The sequence below is a fragment of the Acomys minous genome, assembly GCF_964271855.1.
Source record: "Acomys minous genome assembly, chromosome: 12".
Taxonomy (NCBI): domain Eukaryota; kingdom Metazoa; phylum Chordata; class Mammalia; order Rodentia; family Muridae; genus Acomys; species Acomys minous.
Genome location: NC_140493.1, coordinates 69,289,129 through 69,306,435, shown reverse-complemented (window position 1 = coordinate 69,306,435; position 17,307 = coordinate 69,289,129). Strand labels below are relative to the sequence as shown.

General features: G+C 52.0%; 1 protein-coding gene across 4 annotated transcripts in view; it reads left to right on the top strand.

Annotated features, from left to right (window-relative positions):
- Positions 1–17,307, top strand: part of ABR (ABR activator of RhoGEF and GTPase) — a 196,330-nt gene that overhangs the window by 155,866 nt on the left and 23,157 nt on the right. For all 4 annotated transcript variants that reach the window (XM_084802749.1, XM_084802752.1, XM_084802750.1 and 1 more), the window contains 6 exons: positions 59–181; positions 581–656; positions 1,082–1,186; positions 2,358–2,432; positions 5,050–5,147; positions 5,531–5,662. In XM_084802749.1, coding sequence (XP_084658875.1) covers positions 59–181; positions 581–656; positions 1,082–1,186; positions 2,358–2,432; positions 5,050–5,147; positions 5,531–5,662 — 609 coding nt within the window. The remainder of the gene's footprint in view (positions 1–58; positions 182–580; positions 657–1,081; positions 1,187–2,357; positions 2,433–5,049; positions 5,148–5,530; positions 5,663–17,307) is intronic.

Genomic DNA, 17,307 nt, shown 5'->3' with positions numbered 1-17,307 from the left:
TGTTGTGCATAGCACAGCTGAGTGTGATACGAAGGCACCCTTGTCTCGTCCCCTGCAGAAAGCCAACAAAGGACAGAGCCGAGCCGTCGAGCGCCTCAAAAAGAAGATGTTTGAAAACGAGTTCTTGCTGCTGCTCAATTCCCCTACGATCCCGTTCCGGATACACAATCGGAATGGAAAGGTCAGGAGGAGAAGGGTGGGGAGTCACCTGTTCCCTTAGTGCAGGCCTGCCCGCTCTCTGTGCCTTCAGAGAGCCATGGCTGTCAGGGACAGGGCCTGGGAATTAACTAATTCCCCAAGAACCGCCGCCTCTCCCTTGGCTCCAGCCCTGGATATGCTCTTCCAGCTAGCAGGAAGCTACTGCCCTCTGCTGGCCACCCTTGGTACTGCCACCGCCGCTCTTGTTACCTGGCTTCCTAAAAAGGGCAGCCCCCCCCCCCCAGCCCCCAGCCCCCAACTGCCTCCTCCCTCAGTCTCAGGGGGGCCTGAGTTAGAAGAGGCTTTGATGGCGTGCCTAGAGGTTGGGGGTGCAGCTTCTCCGGCTGTGGTCACTGCACTGAACTCTTACCTCTCCCTCCAGAGTTACCTGTTTCTTCTGTCCTCTGACTATGAGAGGTCAGAGTGGAGAGAGGCGATCCAGAAGCTACAGAAGAAGGGTAAAGTCCTACCCGGCTCCATGCTGCTCTAAAGGTGTCCTTGGCAGCAGCAGAGGGCCTCGTGTCTTTCCAAGCTTATGTCCGCTGTCTCTCTTCAGCCCTCATAGTCACCTTAAGATGCCAGGGTGGTGGCACGCTCGGGGTGTTCCCATCTGTTGAGGTCCAATTAAGGCCCATGGTGAATTCATAACAAGCCACTGGGTTGGGTGTACTCCCTTCTCTCGCTTCCCCCTCACACACATGAGCCTCTGACAGCGCCCCCTAGCTGTGCTCACGTGAGTGCCTGCAGGACTTCCCCACTGCCCAGAGAACCAACGCCGCCGACACTCGCGTCTAAGCTGATTTCCTGAAGCATCTGCAGGGAAGGGCAGCAGGTCCTGGTGGGTCTATAATGAATCCCCTCCCCTCCTGGCCTCTCTGCACAGATCTCCAGGCCTTCGTCCTGAGCTCTGTGGAGCTCCAGGTGCTCACGGGATCCTGTTTCAAGCTTAGGACTGTGCACAACATTCCTGTCACCAGCAATAAGGATGGTAAGATTCGGAGCCCCAGGCTGCCCAGCCGGCGGGGCCGGGCTCCCAGGACGTTGTTAGGAGTCTCCTGCCAGAACAGAATATGACAGCCATGGCTGCTGATGGCTGCCTCACTGCTCACTGTGCCTGGGACGGTCTAAGTCTCTCAAAGACCCAGGTGTTCCTGGCCCCTTCTGGTTTGAGGGAACAATCTGCACCCCGGGGGATTTTGACAGAAACCAGGGTGGTGTTGAGTTCGTGAGATGGTGCCCCATCAGAATAGAAGGCTGCAGAGTGGGGCAGGGACTTGGGGGAGGACGGGACAGGAAGTGGACGAGAAATGGCGATGAGAAGGCAGGCCAGGTGTTTCAGGAAGCAGAGCTGGGAGGCCTTGAGTGCCAAGCAAGGAGTTTGGAGTTGGCCTTGTATTTCCAGGAGCCTACAGGGGGGTTCAGTGTAGGGAGAGTGCAGTGAGGCTAGAAACTGGCCCAGGGTGTACTCCCCCGGTGCTGGACGGCAGTGTCTGCTCTGTGAAGTCTCAGTCTTCCTGTCTCTGTCCTTCCAAGTGCTGGGACTTAGCATGTGCCACTATTGGGGCATGAAAGGGGTTTTGAAGGCCAGGTTTCTTTCTCTTTTTTTGTTTTTGTTTTTGTTTTGTTTTGAGACAAGGTTTCTCTGTGTAGCCTTGGCTGTCATGGACTCGCTTTGTAGACCAGGCTGTCCTCAAACTCACAGAGATCCGCCTGCCTCTGCCTCCCGAGTGCTGGGATTAAAGGCAAAGGCCAGGTTCCTTTAGGCTCACCTAGGGACCTTCGTGTCCCAGACAAGGGCCGAGCCTTCCTCTGAGCTTTTTCTTCTCCATTAGAACAAAGTGAGTCAAATTCGTTCGTTTCCATTTTGAAGGATTAGACAAAGGAGGGCGGCCTGGGGATATAAGCCGTCAGAGAGAGGAAAGATACTAATGCTGGCCTAAGACATTTGTTCTGGCCCGTGGTCTGAGCAGAGGCAAGAGGGTCCCAAGCAAGGGCAGCTCACACTGTGGGAAAACAGTGAGCGTTGGACTTGTTCCCCAGCTGGCCAGCAGGTGGTGCTGTGGACCAAGGCCACCGTCTGCCCTCTCACCAGCTCAGGGGTGGCGGGAGAGCTGGTGAGTCCTGGCACTTACAGCGAGCGTCTCTTTGCTCTCTTACAGACGACGAGTCTCCAGGACTGTACGGTTTCCTTCATGTCATCGTCCACTCTGCCAAGGGATTTAAACAGTCAGCCAGTAAGTGCTCCCTCGGCCCTGGGAAGTTGAGTGGCCACTGCCCGGTCTTTCATAGTGAGTGCTCGCTCCCCTGCTGGGTCCCTGCCAACAGGCCCGCAGCTGGGGGACTTTCCCTCCTTGTCTGCTTAGACGCCAACTCCTTTTGGCCCGGGGGTGGGGGGTGGGGGTGGGGTTTCACCTTTGCACTTTGTCTCCGAGGTTTGCTCTCCCTCAAGCCTTCGCTTTAGAGCTACTGACTGACACCTAGACTCAAACGCCTGCCCTGTGATTACAAACCCTGTGACCCTGGGCAAGTTTTCTAACCTTTCTGAGCCTCAGCTTCCTTCTCCATAAAATGCAGCTGCGGGCCTGGAGAGATGGCTCAGTGCTTAAGAGCACATGGTGCTTCTGCAGAAGACCTGGGTTCAAGTCCCAGAACCCACATAGTGGGTCACGACTGTAACTCCAGTTCGAGGCGATGCACCGCTCTCTTCCAACTTCCTCAAGTACCAGCAACACACAAGGAGCGCAGACATACATACAGGCAAAGCACCACACACACACAAAGTAAATCCAAAACAAGACGGTTGGTTGGTTTGAGACAGTCTCTCTAATGTAGCCTTGGTTGCCCTAGAATTTACTATGTAGATCAGGCTGCCTTCAGACTCACAGAGATCTGCCTGCCTTTGCCTCTTGAGTACTGGAATTAAAGGAGTGTACTATAATGTCTCAAAAAAATTTTAAGAGGATCACCTTTGTTTTTATTGACCTGAAAGTGAGCTTAAGTATTATTGTGTGTATAAGCAGTGTTTGGGGTACTGGGAATGGGGCCTCATTTCTTGCACACACTGGGCAAGTGCTTTACCACCGAGTGATAGATACTCTATCTCAGTTAAACTTTTTAAAAAATATTTATTTCTTTATTATTATGTATACAGTGCTCTGCTTGTGTATGCATCTGAGGGTATCAGATCACGTTATAGATGGGTGTGAGCCACCATATGGTTGCTGGGAATTGAACTCAGGACCTCTGGAAGAGCAGGCAGTGCTCTTAACCTCTGAACCATCTCTCCAGCCCCTAAACTTTTTTTTTTTTTTTTTTTTAAAGACAAGGTCTTAGTCTGTAGCACTGACTGGCCTTGAACTTGGTCTTTTGTTGTTTCGAGACAGGATTTCTCTGTCCTGGACAGACAGGGTTGGCTGTCCTGGACTTGGCTTTGTAGACCAGGCTGGCCTTAAACTCAGCGATCTGCCTGCCTTTGCCTCCCAAGTGCTGAGATTAAAGGAGTGCGCCACCACTGGCTGGCTGACTTGAACTCTGTATGTAGATTAGGCTGTCCCCAAACTTAAAGAGATTTCTCTGCCTCCTGAATGCTGGGATTAAAGGTGTACGCCACAACACATATCTTCTTTTTGTTTGTTTGTTTTGTTGTTTTTCTTTCCTTTTCTTTTAAAGATTTATTTATTATGTTTACAGTGTACATCAGATCATATTATAGATGGTTGTGAGCCACCATGTAGTTGCTGGAAATTGAACTCAGGACCTCTGGAAGAGCAGTCAGTGCTCTTAACCGCTGAGCCATCTCTCCAGCCCCTGTTGCTGTTTTTCAAGACAAGGTTTCTCCGTGTAGCCTTGGCTGTCCTGGACTCACTTGTAGACCAGGCTTACAAAGATCCACCTGCCTTTGCCTCCCAAGTGCTGGGATTAAAAGCGTGCGCCACCACGTCCGCCTCACAACACCTATCTTCAACTGAACTGCTTCTATATATATAGTGCTCTCTCTGCAGGTACATCTGCAGGCCAGAAGAGGGTATAGATGGTTGTGAGCCACCAAGTGGTTGCTGGGAATTGAACTCAGGACCTCTGGAAGAGCAGCCAGTGCTCTTAACCTCTTGAGCTATCTCTCCAGCCCCCAAGCATCTTTCTTTTACTTCCTGTCCAGTGAGTTTCTAGTTCCTGTTTTCCAGATGAGGAAACTGAGTCACAAGAGATATGAAATGACTTAATGCTATGCACACAGGCTGAGAAACTCAGGGCTCCCAGCGCCTGCCCCTTCATACTAAGTTCATGCCGTTGGCCCATAAAGAGCTAGTCAGTCAGTCAGCATTACAGGGAAGCCTTCCTGTGCTTCTCTGGGAGGATGAACAGGCCTCCGCTTTGTGTCCCCATCACACTCAGAGTGAACTGTAGTCATGGCACCTGCCATGTTGTTGTGTCACTTAACGATTTGTCTCCTGCTAGGAGCACTTCAGGACAGGTCTTCTTTGTCCGCAGATGGTTAGAGGTTCTAAAAGGCTAAATGACAGTGAATTTAGAGAACACCTACAGCATACCTAGAGCAAAAGCAGAGAGTGGCCAGTGCCTCGGCATGCTTAGGCCTCTGCAGGCTCATCCATTACCTGCCCTCTGGCTTCTCCCTGGGGGTTTGCATGGGAAGCCGAGGCTCCAGGGATCGGCCCAGGTGGCAGAGTCCGCAGAGATGCCGTAGGATCTGTGTACCCTTGATGCTAAAGTTCAGATCTGTCCCTCAGAGTTTGCACCCCTTCCTCCCTGAGCCGCTGACTACCACCGCTTGTGCCCTGGCCCTGCTCGTGGCCGGTTCTGGCCTCACTTGGTATGTCTGTCCTTCCCCCGCAGATCTTTACTGTACTCTGGAGGTGGATTCCTTTGGCTACTTTGTCAGCAAAGCCAAAACCAGGGTATTCCGGGACACGACAGAGCCCAAGTGGGATGAGGTGAGTGGGGGAGGCTCCCGTGTGTCCCAGTTTGTCACTGAGCATGCCTCTCTGCTGGGGGTGGCCACATCACTGGCTGGACCGGCTGCATCTCCCTAACCCGTTACCTTCCTATTAGTCATCCGCCTGCAGCGTTCAGGTAGATGAATCCTGGGGTTTCAGCTACGGTCCCTAAGCCCCACACTGCCAGTCACATAGACGCCTCCAGGAGCTCCAGGAAGCCCCAGTGCCCCTCTGTGTCTTTGATGTAGTCCTCCAGCGTCCTGCCCGCCCCAGCCTTGCAAAGCCAAGGCTCATACTTGGCTGGGAGGCCGGCAAGCCACAGATTTCCCACCTTCAGAGGCTCAGGGCCCTCCCCCTTGGTTGCTTCCATCTGTCACCAGGAGTTTGAGATTGAGCTGGAGGGGTCCCAGTCCCTGAGGATCCTGTGCTACGAGAAGTGCTACGACAAGACCAAGGTCAACAAGGACAGCAACGAGATTGTGGACAAGATCATGGGCAAGGGGCAGATCCAGGTGAGGAGCCAGGGCTTTACAGCTGAGGAGTCTCCTTTGTGACTGCGGCTCAAAGCTGAGACACGGTCCCCAAAGTTGGCTCCTTCCTGTGTCGCACAGAGATACCTCGTCCCCAGGCCGCCATACCTGGCTCAGGTAGACCACCATGTTTCTGTGAGGTAGATAAACACAAGGGAGTTGGGTGCCTTTGTTTTCACAGTCTCTTTCAGTTTGTTGGTGGCTTTTTGTGTTACACTGTGTTGGGAGGCCTCCCGAGGCTGTTTGAAGCAGAAAGAAAGATGGCTGTTTGTGATGAACAGTGTGTGCTATGAGCTTGAAATAAGAGGGAGCCCCCATGTTCACCAGGGTCAGCTGGGCTGTGCGCCCCCCCCCCCCCCCCCCCCAGTTTCTGCGCTCTCCTTACCTGTGTTGGGAGTCACTGTCTCAGGGTGAGGCCTTGGAACATCAGCAGAGCCAGATCCCTCGGGGTGAGCGCACGTATTTCAGTTGTGTTTCTTGGTGCCCTGACATTGGAAATGAGGACAAAGGTCTTTTGTGTACGTGTATCTCTGGAACATCATGCCAGTTTGAAGATGCCTGCTATTTACTTACCTTCCTGAGAAAGCTTGAGGGATAATGTTTAGCATGGAGCCATTCACACTGCTGCCTGGTACCTTGTGTGGCCTCAGTGACACATTTGATTGATTGATTGTTTCTGCTTGCATGTACCCCTATATGCCAAACGAGGCACCAGATCACATTATAGATGGTTATGAGCCATCATGGGGTTGCTGGGAATTGAACTCAGGACCTTTGTAAGGGCAGCCAGTGCTCTTAACCTCTGAGCCATCTCTCCAGCCTGGCATCTCATTTTTTTAAATGCTTGTTTTTATTTTATATTTACACATAGTTTGCCTACATCTATGTGTATTTGCCATGTGTGTGCCTGGGTATTAGATCCTCTGGAGTTAGAGTTAAGGATGGTTGTAAGCTGCCACATAGATGCTAGGAATAAAACCTGGGTCCCCTAAGTGGTCTTAGCCACTGCGCCATCTCTCCAGGCCCCTTAGTGTCCTTTTGTGCAGGAAATGATTGTTCTCTGCTGCATGTTGAGGCTGAAGTTCTGGTTTTTGACCTGGGGCAACTGAGAGCCATGTTGGGTCTCCCCCGAACCCCAACCTCTGCCTGTCTTGCATTCGATATCTGAATAGAGAGGTGGTGCCCTCCAGTAGAGGCCCAGCCATCTGCCTCATGTTCCTAAGCACAGCTTTCCTGATGCTGAGGGACCTATACCCTGCTCCTCGGTGCTGTCGCCAGGGAGACAGTGCTGCTAGGCAACCATGTGCCAGCCCTTCATTGTTTCGGAAATAAGGATGATGATAGAAAGCTCTCTAAATCCAATCCTTGTCACGTGTCCTCTTAAGTAGCAGGAACCCCATCTCTACGCCCTTGGGCAAGGCCTAAGAAATAGGCAGGGACGTGTTCCAGGGTAGCCTGGGCAGCCTTAGCAGACATGCAGCTGTGAGATGTGAGAAGATGCCATGCCGCCTGGGCCACTGACGGCTGCGAAATGAAATGGTGACAGGGCCAGCCAGCTCAGTGAGTGTTGTGGCCCACAGCCTCCCGGGACGACTCAGATGCCAGAGCCAGGAGTCTCCCACCTGGAAGGCAGCCCTGCTGCTTCTGCCCTCACTGTGCTGCTTAGGTCCAGAGGAAACACCATAAATCACTGACTCTTGGAGAGGGGAGCAGATGGAGGTAGTGGGGGAGGGGAGGCTGCCAAAGCAGAAAGCACAGTCTGCTAAGGAAAAGGCTGCTGTGTTTAAGCTTCGAAGAATGTTAAATGCCTGGGAGTTGATATTAAAAGAAACGCAAACATTCCTGCTGCCAGCTGACCAGGCCAGTGAGTGGGAAGCGCAGGGCCTGAGGCCTTTGGAGGCCTTTGAAGTTCACTAGCACTCAGCCTTCCTGAGCACAACCCCGGGCCCTGAGCCATGGACTCACCTCACCCGTCTCCTAGGCACTGGGGAGGGGGTGTCATGGCTCATAAGGTCTTATACTGTAAGTACCTCAAGAGTCACTAAGGATAACCGGGCCGCATGGATAGTCTGCACTGGACAGTCCCACATGGCCATGCCCCACAGAGCTCTACCATGTGTCTAAGGGTGGTAACCTAGCTAGCTCTGGGGCCCAGGTTGCTTCCCCTCAGTGGGCCCTGGGGCCAGAGCCAGAGATGGCTTTGTGGTAGAGGCATCACCTAAGGAGTAGTCAGTGTAAAGATGGAGAGAAATCCCACTTTGGTACCTTTCTCTTCCCGGGGTCCTCTCCACTCAGCTTAGCCAGGGGTCAGGGAGGGGACCCCCTTCGTCTGAGCTCTAGTCATTTGCTCTTCTGGTCATGGTAGTGGCAGAGCATCTGGGACTGGAGGCTGCGTCGGGTGTAGCATTTAGTGCAGACAAATGGCAGCACTGGTCAACCGCCGCGCGCGCGTGTCCTGTGTTTGTGCTCCGAGAAGCTCATATCCACGCGCTGTCTGTTGTGAGCCTGCTGCGGCTCTGCAGGGAAGGTGACCCTCTTGTCCTCCTTTACAGACAGACAGTGAGGCCGAGGCACCTCCACTGACAGCTTGCAGGGAAGGCCGGCCACACTGTTTCTATGGTGCTATGTCTCTGCGTCTTAGGTGAAAGGCCTCGGCATGCATGGCCAATGGAAAAGAAGCAGTGCATGGAAAAGATCCAAGTAAAGATAGAAATTGGTGTGTGTGTGTGTGTGTGAGAGAGAGAGAGAGAGAGAGAGAGAGAGAGAGAGAGAGAGAGAGAGAGAGAGATATTTTTTTTACAGTGCCTCTGCAGAAGTGTAGGGTACCCTATCAGATTGAGGAGGTAGTATTCCATCACAGGCCACCAGGGAGCAGTTTAAGATGCCAGCAGAGCACAGAGAGCCCTCCGCTCTGGTCTCGGGGGATCTCCACAGTATCCTATGGGCAGGAAAGGTCATAAAGTTGAGGACATTGAGGCAGTGAGGGTAAAAAAACCTGTCCAAGGTCCAGGCATGAGGTTAGGAGAGCCAGCCTCTGCCCCCAGCTCCAAAAGCCCCATGGCTTAGGGGGCTCTGCTGCCCTCACTTCTCTGAGTAAGGAATAGGGTGGAAACCAGCAGGGAAAAATCATTGTGGGCCGGAGGTAAGGAAGCTTCAGGAAGGATGCTGGGCCAGAAGGGTCTGAGAGCTCTGCATCTTGAATTCCAAAAGCAGGCTTTGCTTGTGTTTAAAACAAAAAAATTACAGTCGCAGTAAGGAGACTTAACAGTCACCAGCCCTCTCACCCCATCCCACAGCCCCGGCCAGGCCCCTTTATTATGTCTTTATGCCTTTCCCCTCCCTTGGTGTGTGCACCATTATGTAGGCTTAATCATAGTGTGTGCTCTGCATAATTTTTTCCTATTTACATGGCATAGTATCATAAACCCCCGTTTAGGCCCTGTATATAGTCTTTAGATATGCCTTTTAAAAGCACATTATTAAAGCGCTTTTAATCAGTTTATATAGTAGCAGGCATGTAATTGCACTCTGAAGGCTCTGTTACTTTAGCAAGCAGGCAGGCTCTGGGTCAGCAGAAGCGAGGCAGGCGTTTGGGGGAGGGACCCTCATGGCGCGCTCAGAGGACCAGGAATGTGCAGGGAGTAGTCCAGGAAATTAAGGTACCCAGGTTGTCCTGAGTAGGAGGGGCTGTGAGCCAGGCACGTGGGGGGGGTGAAGGAATGAATGAAGGGAAGATGATCTGTAGGGTTTAAGGCCAAACGAATCCAATCCTGTCTTGAGGAGAAGGAGACCCAGACCAGAAAAGTGGCATGCCTATCTTTGCGATCAAAGGGATTCAGGGACCCCACCCCCACCCCCCACCCCCCCAACCTCCCCCCATCCCCTACTCCCCAACCTCCCCCCCCCACCCGTGATCCAAAGTTGGCCAAGCTTGATGGACTGCCCGCTGGATGATTAAAACACAACGCTCATAGGTAGAGTGGTGACAGTATGTGACTTCTAGGCAGCTGTCCTTTGCCACTGAAGATGGACTGGAACACCCTACCAGCTTGGTCCATCTCTCTTCCAGGCCTAGGGATCATACCATGTGGATTTTTTGTAGGGCCACCCCACCATCTACCTCTGCCTGCTGGCCTACCCATAGCCCGGCCAGGCCAGGGTAGCCGCTCAGCCCGAAGCATCCCCCACTAGCTTGCTTTGCTTTCCCTGCTCCCAGGGGATACTCTATGTTTATCCTAGTCTATTTCCAACTACACCACTCCAGCCTCCAGATGTGGGCTCCCCAGCTGAGACCTACCGGCTAGCTCATTAGCATATTCCCAGGGTCTGCTGGGTCTGAAGGGGGAAAGGCAAGCTAGGGCAATTTCTTTGACTTTTTATGACCAGGCCATTTAAAGAGATCAGAGCTCTTATAAATAAACGGAGGAAGTCATGAAAGCCAGTCCCTGCCCTCCAGTGCCCAAATCGGCAAATCTGGCAGCGTTTAAACAGTCTTGATATTCTTTCACCCAGCCTCAAATCTCTGCGTAGCCAAGGCTGGCTTTGAACCCCTTACCCTTTTGCTTCTGTCTCCTGAGTGTAAGATTATAAGAACGTGCCACTGTGTTCTACTTAACTCTCTGCATTTTTAAAAAACACTTACTTGTTTTGTGGGGAAAGAGAGGCGCACATGCCACAGCACACTTATTTAGGTCAGAGGACAACTTGTGGGAATTTGTTCACACTTTTTTTTTTTTAATCCATCACTACCCTGCGGCTTGGGAACTTCTCACCTGGCAGCTTTATACCCATTAAATGCAAACTGCCTTCTCCCTTCCCCCAGCCTCTGGCAATCACCCTCTCTCTGTATTTGACTACTTACCATAATGCCCGCAGACTTCATGCATGCCCCATTTCTTTTTCCTCCTTTTTCCTTTTGAGGCCTGAATAATATTTCAGTATTATGAGTATAACACGGTTTTGTTTTATCTATCTGTGGCACACAGATTTGTTCCACCTTAGACTCTCAGAGTATCAAGTGGGAAGGAAAAAAAAAAGACAAAGCCCATTCTTTGGAGCTGGGAATTTCATAGTCTCCTTTCCCAGAGTCATGTATGCTTGTTGCTTCCAGCTGTAAAAAAGACAGCAGAGCCCCAGGACCCCAGGACCCAACTAAGAGCTTGGTATGGTGAAGCCAGCTCCGATCTTTCGCCCCCTGGGGAGCCATGCCTGCTCCTTCCCTTTCTTTCCTCAGCTCTCCCATCCACCCTCCATTTGGCTGTTACTGAGAGTGGTGTCCAGTGACTTGAGACTGTGGGAGGAGCCCGGGGCTGTGGGAGGAGCCCGGGGCTGTGGGAGGAGCCTTGGACTGTGGGAGGAGCCCTGGGCTGTGGGTTGGAGAACTAACTCCAGGTTCCTTGGCCTCTTGGAGCTTCAGTTTCCTCATCAGTTTGGGAGTTATTCCCACTCTTCACTGCCATGTTTGTAAGACGCAGGGGATGGAATCTGCCTGGAGGAGCAGTCGGAGCCCTGCATGCATATCCTGCCTTCCACTGTTTTACCTCCCCATTTGTCCGCTGGGCACGCTGTACGTGATGAGCACTGAGCAAAGGGTCCTGAGAGAACAGAACTTCCTGTGAGAGGATTTGCTCCTTCAGCCAGCCTTGAAGGGACTTTGAGGCCAGGCAGGTCCGTGGCTCTGTCTTGCTCCGTCTGTCCATTATTGGGGAGAATGGGGTGAGTTGTTCCACTTGTCCTAGCCTCAGTTTCCTGACCTGTAAACTGGCTTGTGATGAGGACCGAATGTAAAAGTTCATGATGCCCTTGGGACAGAGCCTGGAACAAACCTGGGTGATGAAGAGGGCCTTTTGCCCTAAGCTGGCAGGCTCAGCTGTTCCTCACTCCAGGAATTCTGGGTGTACCTTGTCAAGAAGTCCCCTCATAAGGCTGTGTTTGAGCTGGGGTGTCACATTAGGGCCTGTTGTCTTGTGATGATGGAGTTAGACCAACCAGCCGAGCTGGAGGCTCTGAGGTGGCCCTGCCCTGCGTGGAGCAGCTGGGCTTTTCTCTTAGGGCTGCCCTCAGCTGCCTCAGAGAGCACAGTGTGGGGAGCCTTGGAACAAGGGGCCTTTGTCAGCCACGGGAGAGCTGCTTCTGGTCTCAATTACTCTGTGGAGAGAGAGCTTGGAGGGAGCGTGGGTCAGGAGCCTGTTGGAGCAGGAGTCAAGGGGTCTTCCACCAGCTCCTACCCTCCAGCCCCTGAGGGATCCAGGATCCCCACTTAACTCTCTCTAATGGCCATGTGGCCCAGTTCTTGGCCAGGTAGCCTGTTTCTGAGACGTTGGCTCAGGTGACCTACAGTCCTTCCCTGAATAGATGACAGGCTGTTAATGGAACTCCTTGACACTTTGTCCTATTTGTCCACCAGGCCTTGTTTATAAACACAGTGACCACAGCCGGGCCCCCGTTTCTTGGGAGAGGGCATGCTTTAACTGTAGTGGAAGTCAGAGGCAACTGGGGTGGGGAAGGAAGCCTTGGCCATTGAAACTCTGCCTTCTTTTTCTTTTTCTTTTCTTTCTTCTTCCCCTTCCTTTTCCTTTTCCTCCTCTTCCTCCACTTCCTCTTCCTCCCCTTCTTCCCCTTCTTTTTACTCTTCTCTTTTTCCTCCTCCTCTTCCTTTTCTTCCTCCTCCTCTTCTTTTTCTTCCTCCTTCTTCCTCTTCCTCCTCTTCTTTCTCCTCCTCCTTCTTTTTCTTTTTATTTATTTATTTACTTTTTTACTTTTCGAGACAGAGTTTCTTTGTACAGCCTTGGCTGTCCTGGAACTCTGTAGACCAGGCTGGCCTCGAACTCACAGAGATCCGCCTGCCTCTCCCTCTCTAATGAGTGATAGAAGGTGTGTGTGTGCCTCCACTGCCCAGCCCTTTCTTTCCCTTTTGTCCCACCACCCCAGCCCTCCAAGCCTCATCCCAGTATACATACATCACAGACTCTGCCAGCTCCCTCCCCGGAACACAGGGTTAGCCTCTCTGAAAGACAGCCTCTCGCCTCCAGCCTGTGCCAGATATGAGTGCCCAGGGGTTTGTGTCTGTGAGCATCAGCCCCAAGTTCATGTTTTGTGGCCCTGCTGCCAGCTGCTCTCAGTGCTGCCCCAGGTGGGATGCTTACTCTGCTATGTTCGCCACCACTTGGAGGCACATGGGGACAGGGAGGCTGTGGAACTGGCTTGATTTTTGCCTCTTGCCTCATACGCCATCTCCTCCAAGGGACTGGGAATGTTGTCCTGGCAGGAACTCATTCTGCATCAGCTGTTGTCTGTCTGTCTGTCTGTCTGTCTGTGTCTCTGTCTCTGTCCCCCCGCCCCTCTCCTAGCCCAGTGCCTCTACTGTCACTCTAACAACCCTAGCTGTCCTGGACTCACTCTGTAGACCAGGCTGACCTCGAACTCACAGAGATCCACCTGCCTCTGCCTCCGAGTGCTGGGATTAAAGACGTGCACCCCACTCAGCTACTGCTGTTCTTCAAGGCTGGTCTGGATGGCATGCTTGGAGAGTGGGTAGACATGCATTTGTCTTGGGGACCCGGGCAGGACCTGTGGGAGTACCAGCCGCAGCTGAGCTGCCTCTGTTGCCCAGGTGTCCCTGATTTGGAGAACCTGGACTGTACCAGTGCATCCTGGGGATGGGAAGGACAAGATGCATTTGACAGGAAGCAGATGGGTCCCTTCCTCCCTGCTCCCCTCTCATCTGGGAATTCCATCATGGCATGCAGGCTTGATGCCTGTTCTCTAGGCCCACCTCTGAAGGTAGACCCACTGGGAAGCCCATCCAGAAAACGTCTTGCTACCTGCTCACTTCAGGCCCTGGGGACACCCTTGCTGTCCACTCTGGCTTGGAGCCCTGAGGCTTGGAGACAGAGGACAGGTGTGATGCCAACAGCTGGCCTTAGGTAATAACTCCCAGAGCCGGTCTTCCCACCAGCAGGAGCCCTGCCTTCAGCTGGGGCATTGCTGTCCTAGAAATCAAAGTAACTGATCTGCTACCTACTTTAATCTGTTGCATTGCAAAAGCTTTAAGAAAAGCGGAAACACTCTAAGGAGGCCTCTGAGTCACAGCTGAGGCGGCTTGAGTGCCGGTACAGGGGAAGTCTGCTGCCTTCCCCACGAGGGCCTGAGCTTCATGGCACCGAGTGTGCGGGTACTGTGCTTGCTATTGGGTGAGCCCTCCCACTGTGAGGTTAGGCATCTGGCCGCACGAGCACGCCACATGCAGCCTGCTCTTACATTTGATGGGAAAACTGCAGTGGCTTTGGAGAAGACCCCAGAGTGACTTGAGAATCCAGCGTGGCCTAGGAAAACATCCATCTGAAGGAATGGATGAGGTAAGTGTTAGCTCACCGGAAGCCCCTGAGAGGTCAGAGGCACCTGCAGTTTTCCCAAATGGAAGCCAAGAATTGAGTTCTGCATCAAATACTCTACTTGAGAATAAAAGCCCCTGATCTGGGCAGGGCGTGGCGGCGGCGCTGACCTTTAATCCCAGCACTCAGGAGACAGGCAAGGGGATCTCTGTGAGTTCAAGGCCAGCCTGGCTTGCATAACGAGTCCCAGGCTAGCCAGAGCTACAAAGTAAGTTCCTCTCTCCAAAAAGAAAGGAAAGCAAGATTCCTAATATTCTTAAATTCCCCCATCTCCCCTGCCCTGAGGAGGAGCGAGGGCTGGTGGCTACTGTCGAAGGAAACTGCATGTCCCACCAGATCTGTTGTCTCTGCTCAAGAAAACTTCAACTCGGAACCATAGGCACTGAGAAGGAGAAACTAGGGCCTCTGGTTCGTCTCGTAGAGCATGGGTTGTGCACGGCCCTGAGGTAGCTGAAGGCTGGCGGAGACAGCAGGTCGGTTCCCTGCCCAGTCTCAGCCAGACTCAAGCTCTGTGCTTGCTTTTCTAAAATCTAATGAGGAGGTAGGGAGACTGGGGTATACTATTTCATTTGAAGGACTGGAAAGAGACAGCTCGGCAGTTAGGGGGCCTTACTGCTCTTGCAGAGGACCTGGGTTCAGTTCCCAGCACCCTGTGGTGACTCACAACTGTCTGTAACTCCACTTCTGGGATATCCTGTAGTGTAGTGTGGCCTGGGAGGACCCATGTGTCCAAAGCACACTTCTGGAGTCTCCTACCCACTGACTCTGCCGGGAGTCCTGGTCCCTTGTCTTCGGATGCTCTGGGCGGCTGCCGCCTGTGTCCAGTCCTGGGGTCAGGATAGAGTGCAGGGCGCATGTGGGAGTGAAGTAGGTGTTCTTCCAACCCTCTCCCTGGGCGATTTACTTCTAAATGATCAAAATGTTCCCAAAGGCTCAAGCGGATTTTCCACCCTTTCCACGGTCAAATGTGCCGTGAGAAACACAAGGGGTTGCCAGGGACATGCTGTCCGTCCAGTCTTTCCGCAGCAGATAAGCTCTTAGGCCATTTCAGCCTCTCCTATGCACAAACAGCCACTGTGATCCCTGGGAACAGCAACGTGAGGTGGTCACGCAGAGTGAAGGCAGGCAGTGTAGGCATCGGCTTTGGACCAGTACAGGCTTCTGAGGAGACAGAGGGAAGTAGGGTCACCTTAGGTGGGCTTGGGAGTTTTTTCATCCTGGCTGCAGGATATATTTTAAGCTTGGGCCCATCCTGGAACCTTCTCTTAACCTTTACTCTGGAAACCTATCTATAGCTACCCATACCTGCTTAGGAGCAAAGAGTTGGGGCTCCAGAGCTGAAACTGCTGTAACCCCATACATGGATGTTTATCTGGCATGGCAAAGGCTCTTGAGGTGCTCTGGAGCCTGGGAGGGGGGAGTGGACTCCCTTCAGAGCCTTAATTGCGTCTATTCAGTCAGGGCAGGGGGTACTCAGTGGGGAGCAGTCAGGGTGCCATTATGCTATGTTCTACTTTGAGCTCTAAGAAGGCCTCTGCCCAGCATGCTGTGGGCATAGAGGCAGCTTCTTGGCTTAGCTGTGTTACTGACTTTGAGCTGGGAGTTTCCATTGCTGTGCTTAGTGAAGCCCTGAACTGAGCAGATACTAAGGACTTACTCAGGGGAGGGGGGTAGTCCTAGAAACAGGGCTTGATTTTTCAGTCTGGAAAGACCGCTGACTTGTCAGTGTGTGTGTGTTTTAGCTAGAATGGTGTCTTATTTAGGGTTACTATTGCTTTGATAAAACAAGACCAAAACCAATTTTGGGTGAAAAGATTTTATTTGGCTTATGTTTCCAAATCACTGTTCACCACTGAAGGAAGTCAGGGCAGGAACTCACATGGGGCAGGAACCTGGAGGCAGGAGCTGATGCAGAGGCCGTGGCAGGGTGCTACTTTCTGGCTTTGCAGCCCAGGGGGTTGGGTCACCCTCTATCAATCACTAATTAAGAAAATGCCCTACAGGCTTGACAACAGCCAGATCTTAGGGAGGAATTTTCTTTCTTTCTTGTTCTTAAGATAGATTTATTTATTTATTTATTTATTTATTTATTTATTTATTTATTTATTTATTATGTGTACAGAGCTCATGGCTGCACAAACACCTGCAGGGCATCATCACATTATAACCACCGTGTGGTTGCTGGGAATTGAACTCAGGACCTCTGGAGGAGTAGTCAGTACTCTTAACCTCTGAGCCATCTCTCCAGCCCCCTGGAGGCATTTTTCTTAATTGAGGTTTCCTCCTCTCAAATGACTTTAGCTTATATCAAGTTAACATAAAACTGTCCTGGGGCTGGAGAGATGGCTCAGCAGTAAAGAGCTCTGGCTTCTTTTCCAGAGGACACCTGACTCATTTCCCAGCACTCACATGGCAGCTCACAATGTCTGTAACTCAAGTTCCAGTGGATCCGACTCCCTCACACAGACATTCATGTAGGCCAAACACACCAGATGTACATAAAAATAAATAAATAAAATTTATTTTTAAAAAAAACCCATAAAACTGTCCAGCATAGATGAGTACCTATCAAGATAAGAGCATACAGAAATGTAGGACCTGCAAAGCCATCAATGCTAAGAGGCCAGGACCCTCTCCTGGTCCCTACGGTTTTCCTTGTGATGTGCCATCTCACCCCGCAGCTGGCATGGCTTCTTCATAGAACCTGGTCTCTCTGGACCCAGTGTTTGTCTTAAACCCTCCACAGTACACAGAAACCTCAGCAAGCCTTGTCCCCTCGGCATCGGCCTCCTGGCTCTGTTCCTTTGGGCCTCTGCCATGCAGCTCTGTTCTGAGATTTGCAGCCTCCTCTTTGTTCCCCCAGCTCTTGGGTTTTACCTGGATTCTGAGAGTAGCCTATTTGGGAGAATTCCCCCCCCCATCACTCTTTTTTTTATTTTTTGTAAAAATTATTTATTATGTATACAGTGTTCCGCCTGCATGTACTCCTACAGGCCAGAAGAGGGCATCAGATCATATTACAGATGGCTGTGAGCCACCATGTGGTTGGTGGGAATTGAACTCGGGACCTTTGGAAGAGCAGGTGGTGCTCTTAACCACTGAGCCATCTCTCCAGCCCCTCCCTCATCCCCCACCTCCATCACTCTCGAGTCTCCAGTAGGGGAGCTGGCATTTGAGCTATAAGACAAGGACAAGGAATTGGGGTTCCAGTCTGGACTGGGGGAGATAAAAGTT